General features: G+C 44.1%; 1 protein-coding gene across 5 annotated transcripts in view; it reads left to right on the top strand.

The window, feature by feature from the left end:
- The first annotated feature begins 4,668 nt into the window (after window positions 1–4,668).
- Window positions 4,669–11,434, top strand: part of Nf2 (NF2, moesin-ezrin-radixin like (MERLIN) tumor suppressor) — an 86,537-nt gene continuing 79,771 nt past the window's right edge. For 4 of the 5 annotated variants that reach the window (XM_052199734.1, XM_052199732.1, XM_052199730.1 and 1 more), the window contains exon 1: window positions 4,669–5,260. In XM_052199734.1, coding sequence (XP_052055694.1) covers window positions 5,147–5,260 — 114 coding nt within the window. In that variant the 5' untranslated portion in view covers window positions 4,669–5,146. The remainder of the gene's footprint in view (window positions 5,261–11,434) is intronic. The other variant, XM_052199729.1, reaches the window with a different exon arrangement.

Here is an 11,434-nt window from a genome sequence, read left to right as displayed (position 1 = left end):
CTGCCCCCTTTTCAAAGACTTTTTTTTTTTAAAATATTTATTTATTTCTTATATGTAAGTACACTGTAGCTGTCTTCAGACACTCCAGAAGAGGGAGTCAGATCTTGTTATAGATGGTTGTGAGCCACCATGTGGTTGCTGGGATTTGAACTCAGAACCTCTGGAAGAGCAATCAGTGCTCTTAACCACTGAGCCATCTCTCCAGCCCTCAAAGACTTTTTTTAAAAGATTTATTTATTTGTTTGTTTGTTTGTTTATTTATTTATTTAGGTTTTTTGGATTTGTTTTTTTCGAGACAGGGTTTCTCTGTATAGCCCTGGCTGTCCTGGAACTCACTCTGTAGACCAGGCTGGCCTAGAACTCAGAAATCCACCTGCCTCTGCCTCCCAAGTGCTGGAATTAAAGGCGTGTACCACCACTGCTCCACTTCCCTGCCCCCTTTTCAAAGACTTTTTTTTTTAAAGATTTATTTATTTATCATATGTGAGTACACTGTAGTTGTCTTCAGACACTCCAGAAGAAGGTGCCAGATCTCATTACGGATGGTTGTGAGTCACCATGTGGTTGCTGGGATTTGAACTCAGGACCTTTGGAAGAGCAGTCAATGCTTTTAACCGCTGAGCCATCTCTCCAGCCCCTCAAAGTCTCTTTTTTACATTTATTCTTAGACAGTTTCATACATGTGAACAGGTATTTGTTCATCTCTGGCCCCAACTCCTCATTCCTCTTCCCCAGACTTCCCCGACACATTCCCTTCCTGCTTCCTTTTGGAAGACAATTTCTTGCTATATAATACACTCTGGTCTCAAAAAGTTGCTGCCATCTTTGGTGTCTCAGCCTTTTGATTGATAGAATTACATGTGCAAACCACCAAACCCAGTCTCTTGTTTTAAAAGATCGTATATAGATTACTTGTAAAAATGATGTAAGCCACAACGTGTCATTAAGGAGAAAAAGCAAACGGGTCACTAGAAGTACAAGCAGTGGGACTTGTTACACTAGTCACATGGCTGAGGTTTTTTTGGATAGGGCCTCTCTATGTAAATAAATATGTCCTCTCTCCAGTTCCTATTTTATTTTATTTATTATTGCTGATACTTATTATTGCTGTTGTTGTTTGAGACAGAGTTATTCTGTGTAGCCCTGGTTGTCCTGAAATTCACAGATATCTGCTTGTCTATGCCTCCTGAGTTCTGGGATTAAAGGTGAGCAACCACTACCGCCTAGATTATTTTTATGTCTATGGGTGTTTGGCTTGAATGTTTATCTGAGCACCACAGTTGGCTGCCTTGGAACTGGAGTTACAGATGGTTATGAGCCGCCATGTAGGCATGTAGGTGCTGGGAATTGAACCCAGGTCCTTGTCAAGAGGAGCCAGTACTCTTAATCACCAAACCACCAGCATCTTTCTGGCCACCTCATCCATTTTATTTTTTAATAAAGTGTGTGTGTGTGCGTGTGTGTGTGTGTGTGTGTGTGTGTGTTGGTACCTATGCGTGAGTGCAGGTGCCTGAGGAGCCCAGCAGAGGGCATCAGATGCCCTGGAGCTGGATTAGTGGGCTTCTGCGGGCTGCCCCACTTGCAAGCTGGGAACTGAATCCAGGGCCTGTGTAAGAAAGAACACTAAGTGTTCTTAGTCAACGAGCCACCTCTCTACCCCCATTATATCTACTTTTATTCCTGGCTCTCATTTTTGTGATTCAGAACTACCTATTTTCCACATGGACATTCATTTCCCCAGGAACTTTAAATAGAGTATTTTGCAGATTATCCCTAAGCCTAGCACCTAGGAGGTCTCCTATAAAAATGAATGATTCCTCATCATAAACCTTCTGTTTTAGCTCCTGCTGTGTGATCTACTTCCTTTGGGTGTGGATGCTCCTCAGCGCGGTCTCCAGATCACTTATTTACTGGCAGCATCTTTGCTCCTGGGTCATTTGTTGTCTCTGCAGGGAGAATCCAAGGAAGAATCCAACCTGGTTTTCCCTCCAGCAGGGAAGCACTGAAGCAATAAAAATGAAGATAATTCCACGCCAAGCCCACAGCACCCTGAAGAATCACTTTGGTGGCAAACTCTCTGGTGGGTCCAGTCAACAACTATCTAGCCCTGGCCGGTGCATCCTAGTCATCCAGGGATAGCTTGTAGAAGGGCAAGACTTGTGTTACAGGACAGCTGTAGCCACACTGCCCAATAAATACTACAGAATTCCAATCATGATACTTATGCATTGCTTCTTGAATTGTTTGTATGTATACAAACATGGGCTGCATTATGACATTTATGCCTATAAGTCCTTAGACTCTGTTCTTGTTAGCCCCATTCCCAGTTCATATTTTTTGGAAGCAGCAACAGGAAGAATTTAGAAGCTTTACATTGTATAGCACACTGGTAAAGCCAGCGGTTCTGGCCAAGATCAGGGCTCAGTCCCATCTCTAGCTTAGTCTCTCAAGATCTAGGTCGAGCATGAGATGCTGTCAATCATGCTGGGCCTTGGTTTTGCCAGGTCAGAGCAGAGAGGATGCTGCAGAGGTGTCACCTATGTTGTGCCCATTGTTTAGTCAAAACACATGCACTTACCTCCATTGCACCATGAGAACTACTTAAAAACAGACTTTAAGCTGGGCTCGGGTGGTGTGCACCGTCGTTGTTCCAGCACTCAGGAGATAGAGGTTGGTAGACTTCTCTGAATTTAGGGTCAGTCTGGTTTACATACTGAGTTCCTGGAGAGTCAGGGCTACACAAAGAGACCCTGCTCCTCCCCCCAAACAAACCAACACATAGACTAAACAAGGACAGCAAGACAAAAACATGCCCCCAAAACAAAAATAAACACAAAAAAACCAAAACAGAAGTCAAAGCAGGGCTGTAGGTTTTTTGTTTTTGTTTGTTTTTTCCTGAGACTGAGTTTTTTCTGTGTAGTACTGGCTGTCCTATTACTGTGTAGACCAGGCTGGCTTCAAACTCACAGAGATCCACCTGCCTCTACTTCCCAAGTGCTGGGATTAAAGGTTATGTAGCACCATGCTCTACCAGGGCTATAGTTTTAAGACAGGCTGAGGAAGAGGACATGCTTAAGTTCAGGGGTTCTAGGGTACCCCAAATAACACAGGGAGACCCTGTCTCAAAAAAACAGACAGACTAAACGTGGCTTAGTGCTTAAGAGTAAATGTTGCTTTTGCAGAGGGCCCAGGTTCAGTTTCCAACACCCATGTGGTAGCTAACATCTGCATGAATTAGTTTCAGGGGCTCTGGAACCCTCTTCTGACATGGGTGCCAGGAATGCGTGCAATGCACTTAAGTGCCATAAAACATTTATGCACATAAGATGAGTAAGAACGGGCCCATAGAAGCTCATTGATTTGAATGCTTGGTCACTAAGGAGTGGCTCTATTTGAAAGAATTAGAAGGATTAGGAGGTGTGAACTGTTGAAGGAAGTCTATCACTAGGGGGTGGGTTTTGAGGTTTCTTTTCTCCCCCCCACCCCCAGGGGGTTTCTCTGTGTAGCCCTGGGTGTCCCGGAACTCACTCTGTAGACCAGGCACTCAGAAATCGGCCTGCCTCTGCCTTCCAAGTGCTAGAATTAAAGGCGTGAGCCACCACTGCTCAGCTGGTTTTGAGGTTTCAAAAGCCCATGGCAAACCTGCTGCCTGGCTTTTTAAGCCTATAGATCCGGATACGGCTAGCTCTCAGCTACTGCTCTTATGCAAGCCGCCACCATGCTTCCCACCATGATGATAACGGACTAAACATCTGAAACCGTAAAACTGAAACAGTCCCCAACTAAATGTTTTCTTTGATAGGAGTTGCTGTAGTCCTGGTGTCTTCACAACAGCAGCGACTAAGAAATGTATCTTTAAAACAAATAAAAACTCTGTAACTCCCCAGAAAGTTGAAATTCTTCTAAGCATATTATACACTTGATGACATTAAGCTACAAGTGCTGCAAGTATGTAGCTTGGAAATTTAAAAAAAAATGCAGAAGATAAAACAAAAATTCTTTCACATTTTTTCACCGCTACTAGCCCGGTTTCATAAGATTCAACCTAATATGTGCCAGACATCTTCCTAAAGATTTCTATATGTGTTAAGCAAGTTTCAATTCCTCAAGGACTTAGTAAGGTAAGGACAATCACGATTCCTGTGGCAATCTTAAATCTCTTAAAGAGAAGCTGAAGGATCAGGCAGGCAATTCGCAGCAACTTAAGAGGCTTCCCTACGTGTTTTTAAAGTTTGAAAAATACAAGACAGGACATATAAATAAATGTCAAAAAGGAATTTCGGCCGGGTGTCCCAGATACGACTGATGCATTGGCGCGACGTGATAAATGGGGTCTCCCACTGGCCGCGACAGTACCTCGTGCAGTGCTACCCGGGACTCCACAGGTTTCCCGGGAAAGGTGCCGCCTGCGCCTTCTCAACCAGTCTTGCTAGAGTAGGCGTATACTTTACGAACAAAAGCTTTCGGACTGACCGCCTCTACAGCCACTCAACGCCGAGAACAGACCGGCGGCCCTGGTTCAGTGAAACTTTCAATTGGTGGAGTAGGCCGAGAGGAGGCGGGACCAAGCGGAAGTCCCGCTTCCTTTGGCGTTCGAGCCAATCACAGCGTCTTGAGAAAAAAAGAGTTAGGATGCACCCGTGTGTAGCGTTCTGGGAGTCCTGAGGGCGGGGCGGGGACCCGGCGGTCGCTGAGGTGGGGGTTGGTAGAGGACGCTTCCCGAGGGCGCGCGGAGTGGAGCTGCTGACAGACACGCACGCGCGTGTGCGCTCCCAACTACTGCGCGGCCCCGCGACCCCCGTCGGTCTCCGAGAGGCCCGGCGTCGGCGCCGCAGCCGTCTAGGATTCCTGTCCAGAGGCATCCCCGGCGTCCCCAGCCCGAGTCTCCGCGCTCCGGGCCGCGCCTGCTTCTGCCGGCATCCCGTCCCCCGTCGTCAGAGACTGTCCCTTAACTCATCTTTCCGCACCCAGACCGGGTCCTCGCGGCCCATGCTGGCCGCTGGGGACCCAGGCAGCCTAGGTCTGTCTCGGGCCGGCCAGCCGGCCACCATGGTGGCCCTGAGGCCTGTGCAGCTACTCCAGGGGGGCTAATAGACCCAGGACGCGGGCCCAGGGGTGAGGGGGTCCCAGGCCAGTACCCCGCGCCATGGCCGGAGCCATCGCTTCCCGCATGAGCTTCAGCTCACTCAAGAGGAAGCAGCCCAAGACATTCACGGTGCGGATCGTCACCATGGACGCCGAGATGGAGTTCAACTGCGAGGTAACCGGCCGCCAGCCCCGACGGGCTGTGAGCGGGGAGCCGCGGAGTCTCTGCCTGCCTGGCCGCGGCGCGCGTCCCTCCCCATGGGGCGTCCTCGCTGTGGTGACAGTCGAGGTGGAAGCTTAAGGGGTTCCGCATCATTATCTGGAACCGGAAGAGGCTTTCTAGGGCCAGATCACAAGTTAAAGCTAGTTGTTTTGTCTTTTTCTTAAAGTGGATCTCTTGGTTTTGGCATTTCCCGAAGGTTATTTTCATTCATTTGTTATTGGAAAACACTGGGATCTTCCGTAGAAACGAACTGGTGTACAGTGTGTAGAACTCGCGCCTAAAACTACAGGGAGTTTTTCACTAGGCATTAACTATGTACCCTAGGTCTTAAAAGTTACATCTACTTATATTGGAAGTTTGTACTTTTCCCTGTTCCAGACTTTTAATTTTATGGGAAAAACTTTGAGGAAAGAGTGTCTTACATTTCCTAGTTTCTAACATGGTGATAATAGCTATCATTTGTTGAAGTGTGTGTGTGTGTGTGGTGTGTTTCTTTTCAGAGCCTTGTGTTTGTTGTGCATTCACCCCATCACTGGGTTGTATCCACAACCCTGAACACTTGCTAAGTGTCAGACATTTACACTTTTTTTTTTTTTTTTGGATTTGGTGTTTTCGAGACAGAATCTCTCTGTATAGCCCTGGCTGTCCTGGAACTCACTCTGTAGACCAGGCTGGCCTCGAACTCAGAAATTCGCCTGCCTCTGCCTCCCAGAGTGCTGGGATTCCCGGCCATACGCCACCACCGCCAGGCACATTTACACATTTGACCCACAAAAAAAAACCAAACAAAAAAAGCAAAGCAACCACAAAAAAGCCAGTCAGACAGGTCCTGGGACACTGGGATATACATACATGATTTGGTTCCCTGGCCTAATGCTTTTAAAATCCTTGGAATCGCCAAAGTAATAGGTTTCTTTTTGTGTGTTAATTAATGATTTGGATGCCTGGTTATAGTAGTTTTGGAATTCAGCCAGGTTTCCAGAAAGGATCTTTAAGATTGAGACTTCTCAATTCTTCCTGTAAGATGGAAGTGAAGGCTGAGTTGATCACCAATAGCCAATGATTTAACCAACAATGCCTATATAATTACGCATCCATAAACTCTTGAAAGAATACGGCTTAGAGAACTTCCATCTGAACATGTGCTATGTTAGTGGATATATAAACTCTGTAACGTTTGCCACATGCCTTACCTTATACATTTAAAAAGATCTTATAATAATCTTGTGCCCATTGTAATATCCTATGAAAAACAGGTAAATGTGAGTGTTTTTACCTAAGTTCTGTGAGATGGAGTACTAAATTAACTGAATCCAAAGAGGGAGTTGTGGCCCTTCAGTTTGTAGCTAATCAGAAGCATGTGATTGGTCTTAGAAACAGGAGACAGTCTTGTGTGGTTGACACTACAGAAGATGGTAAATGCCTCTCTTTAAAAGGTGGGGAAAAAACGTATTTTTTCCTTTATGCAGACTGCCTCAAGATTTTGGACTTCAGTCTGAACTTCTAGTCAGTATAATACTGGCTCTCAAGCAGTTTAGTCCTTGCTTCCCAAAGTGTTGATACATGGCTGGGGGATTGACAGTTGTCAAGAGTTGCCGAATTGTTTCTACACATGGCTACATAGTCAACCATTTCAGCTTTACAGGGCATTGGGGTTCTGTTGGAACTACTCAGCATTTTAGCTGAAGCAGGACAGTATCACAATTCCACTGACTTGTAGTCCAGGTTGTATCTGTACTTCAAAACTGGTGAAAATACATCTGAAAACAACCTTTGTAAATGTTTGTAAGGGTGACTAGCAAAGGCAGCAAGAATGGAGGTGTAATGAGGTGAGAGGCAGTCGTTTGAATCAAGACTGTCAGGTCTGCTTTCCCCTTCTGATGAGTTAGAGAGACTCCACTACTTGTTGCTGAGGCTAAGTCATAGGAAGGTGCACTTGCATGGTAGGCCCCTTTTTTCTGTTCAATCACTACTTATGGAGTAGGATGTGGCATACTGAGATAATTTAGGATCTAACTGCTCTAGCACCAGCTTTGACTTGTGAGGTGGTTGGTTATTTGATGGTAGGGAAGGCAAGTTGCAACCTCTGCCTACTGTTTTTCCACCAAAGACTCAATCCTAGATTTGGGGGAGAATGGGACAACTCAGAGAAAAGCTTGCATTATCTCCTTCCCTATTTCCAGAATCCCCTGGTTCAGAGATTTTTACATGAGGAGTATAGGGGGGGGGGGCAGGACTTAAAACAGATAGCTGACTAGGGGTATAGCTCTGATAGAGCACATTTAGGTGGTCCAAGAGTCAACCTCCTCCCCCAACCCCCAAATCAGGAAAAACCCAGATTGTCCTAATCTTCCCCCAAAGGAAATAACTCACCTGAAACCCAGTGGGAAAGTTCATGCCCAAAGGCAGATTTGAGAACACTAGGTTTTAGTGAGAGAGGGTTGAATTGTTTGAAGATACCAGGACTACATACATGTTTTCCAATTTGCAAGAAATTATTAGGGAATGAATCCTCCTTAGGTAAGCATAAACATCAAACATTCACCTGGGAAGCACTTCCCGGAGAGTAACTGTAATTCAGTACTCTAGTTTGTATACAAGATTTGCCTTAGGGCATTGTTAAGAATGTTAGAAAACAAGCCACAATTACCATTTAACTGTTGGATGGCTAGGCAGTGGTGGTGCACGCCTTTAATCCCAGCACTTGGGAGGCAGAGGCAGGCAGATTTCTGAGTTCGAGGCCATCCTGGTCTACAGAGTGAGTTCCAGGACAGCTAGGGCTATACAGAGAAACCCTGTCTTAAAAAACCAAAAAGACAAAACAAAAAAAAACCCCAAAAGACAAAACAACAACAACAAAAAACAGTTGGATAGTTGGATAGTCCTGGAAAAGGAAGACTAAAACCATGTCATTCATCACACTGTGTGGGATAAATAGATTTTCTTAAAATCATCCAAACAATAAATAGTAAGACTTGATGTAGATTTGATGGTCTGAGTCTGTGTCTATAATTTTAGCATTTGGGAGGCTGTGGGCTGGAGAATGGAGAGTTCAAGACCAGCTCAAGTTACATAGTTTTACCTCAAAAACTCAGACAGTGATAGAGTGCTGCCCAGCCCCCATCAAATAAAAGCCTTGATAGGGCACTAGAGTCACTAAAATAATATAATCTGAAATGTCCAAAACAGAAAAAAAAAATGAGATATGTAAAGAAACTGGAAAGTATGACCCAAGCAAGGGAAGAGGAGGTGGGTGTGGGGATGCTAGCTACAGGAGTGAGAATGAACAGGGGCAGACTAACCACAAGCTTTGTGGGAGATTGTGCAGGCCACGAAAGTGTGAGGATCTGAATTTTGGTCCTGAATGCCCATGTAAAAGCTGTGCTGGAGGCAGCTCTCTGGAACTTGCTGCGCAGTCAGTCTAAATCATTGCGCTCCAGGTTCAGCGAGATACCTTGTCATCAAAAAAAGGTGGAGAGTAATAAAGAGAGCTACTTGATATTGCCCTCTGGCCTCTGCATGTCCATGTGCACTTGTGTGCCACATAAGTACACATCTATACACACACAACACATATTCATGCATGTACACCCCCACACAAGACTTAGCCATTATAAATATATTCTCAGAACTTAAGGGAAGCACAAAGTAGTAAAGGAAGGTATCACAATACTGCCAAATCAAATGGAAATCCCTAAAGAGAGGAAGTATAAAAGAGAGCCAAGTGAAAGTTCTAGAGCTGAAAAGTACAGTAGTTGGACTAAAATACTCAGTATAGGACCCCCAGTTATAAATTTGAACTGTCAGAAGAAGGAAGAAAGACATTGGCAGTGGTGGTGGCAAATGACTTTAATCCCAATACTAGGGAGGCAGAGGTAGGTAGATCTGAGTTCAAGGTCAGCCTGGTCTACAGAGCTAGTTTTAGGACAGCCAAGGCTACACAGAGAAACTCAGTCCTGAAAAACATAAACAAACAAACAAACAAACAAGAAACCAACTAAGAATTGTATCTAGCAAAGTTGAATATTGTTTGGTCATTTCAGAGTGGTGAAATGAAGACAACAGATACTGGGAGGATTTATTGCTCAAGGTCCTGCCTTACAAGAAAGGGTTTATTGAGTCCTTCAGGCTGGAAGTAAGAGACCTCAGACAATAATTCAAATGCACATGAGAAAATAGTAGAGGTAATTATGTGATTATATAAGATGCTGTAAATGCATAATTTTCTCCTTTAGTGATTAAAAAAGTGTTTAAGTGCATATAATGTTGTGTGTATAGCATGTATTATATGTATAGTACATTGACTAACAATGCACAGGAAAGATGTGTTGGAACAAAGCTGTAATAGGCTAAGGAAATGACTACAGATGGTAAAAGAATAGCTGTAATAGTGAGTTACTGTGCATGTAAATTTGATAGGTGTATATACTAGTACCACATCAGAACATTTCTGAATCACTAAAACTAATTTAAACCTGAAATTGATTTTGGTAAGTCAAGATTTTATGATAATCTCTAGAGCAGCTACTAAAAAGATCTAAAAATATGGAAAGTGGTTAGAGAGAAGGCTCAATGGTGAAGAGTATTCACTGCTCTTGTGGTTTGCTTCCCACGCCCACAGGGCAGCTCATGACCCCCTGTAACTCAGTTCCAGGGAATGCCATCTTCTGGCCTCCACAGGCATTACATGCATGTGGCACACTGATAGGGTGTTTTCCTGAAGACTCATGCCCAGTAGCAAATGCTATTCCACTGAGCTGTCTGTTCTTTTTTGGAGAAGGAAGCAAGCCAAGGTTTCATATAGCCCATATTGGCTTGAAACTTGGTATCTAACTGCAGATGATCTTGAATTACTTATTTCTTGCCTCTGTCTTCCAAGTGCTGGGATTATAGACATGTGTCTCTATGTCCAGTTGGAGAGTGCCTCAGTGGTTAAGACCATATTCTGGCTGGTTACAGCAGCATACACTTTTAATCCCCAAAGTCACTTTAATCTCAGGAAGTAGAGGCAGAGTGGATCCCCAAGGTTGAGACCAGCCTGCTCTATAAAGTTCTAGGACAGCCAGTAAGACCCTGTCTGGAAAGAAAATTAAAAAAACAAAACAACTCAAAAATCCCAAAACCCAGACAGTATTCTCCTACAACTTGCCAAAGACTCAAGTTTGGTTCTAGCACCTGTATCGGGCAGCCCATCTAGAACCCCAGTTCTAGAGAGAGCTTCTACCCCAGCCTTCATGTGCACCTGTACTCACATGCACATGCCTACATTTACACAGAATTAAAAATAGTAAAAGTAATCCTTTTTTAAAAAATGAATTTTAAAGGTATTTCTTTCTTTTTTGTTTTTGTTTTTTTGTTTTTTTTTTTTTGTTTTTTTTGTTTTTGTTTTTTGGTGTTTTGGATTTGGTTTTTTCGAGACTGAGTTTCTCTGTATAGTCCTGGCTGTCCTGGAACTTACTCTGTAGACCAGGCTGGCCTCGAATTCAGAAATCTGCCTGCCTCTGTCTCTCAGAGTGCTATGATTACAGGCGTGCACCACCACCACCCTGCTTGGGTATTTCTTTCTCTTATTTTATTTTACTTTGTTTTATTTATATGAGTACACTGTAGCTGTCAGACACACCAGAAGAGGGCATTGGATCCCATTACAGATGGTTGTGAGTCACCATGTGGGTGCTGGGAATTGAATTCAGGACCTTTGGAAGATCAGACAGTGCTCTTAACCACTGAGCCATCTCTCCAGCAGTAAAAGTAATCCTTAAAAAATGATCTGTAGATCCAAAAATAACAGATAGTATGTTCAACTAGGGTGTGGTTTCTCAGCATTAGCACTGCTGATGTTTGGACTGGATAATTTAATGTATGGGGAAGCAGTTCTGTGCACTGTAGAATTTTTTTGTTGTTTTGTTTTAGTTGAAACAGTGTTTTCTATGTAGGACTAGCTGGCCTGAAACTTACCATGTAGTCTAGACTAGCTTCAAACTTGTAATGATTTCTGAGTGTGGATTATAGGCTTGGGCTACCAGGCCTACAGGCATTGTAGGATATTGATTAAGTCCCTCCAGCTTTTGGTCCTAGTAGTATTCATTCATCTGTCTGTCTGTCTGTCTATCCCTAGTTGTGACA

Source organism: Apodemus sylvaticus, chromosome 11 (assembly GCF_947179515.1).
Source record: "Apodemus sylvaticus chromosome 11, mApoSyl1.1, whole genome shotgun sequence".
NCBI classification, from domain to species: domain Eukaryota; kingdom Metazoa; phylum Chordata; class Mammalia; order Rodentia; family Muridae; genus Apodemus; species Apodemus sylvaticus.
Note: the sequence above shows the minus strand (reverse complement) of the source record. Positions and strands in the feature narration are given on the sequence as shown.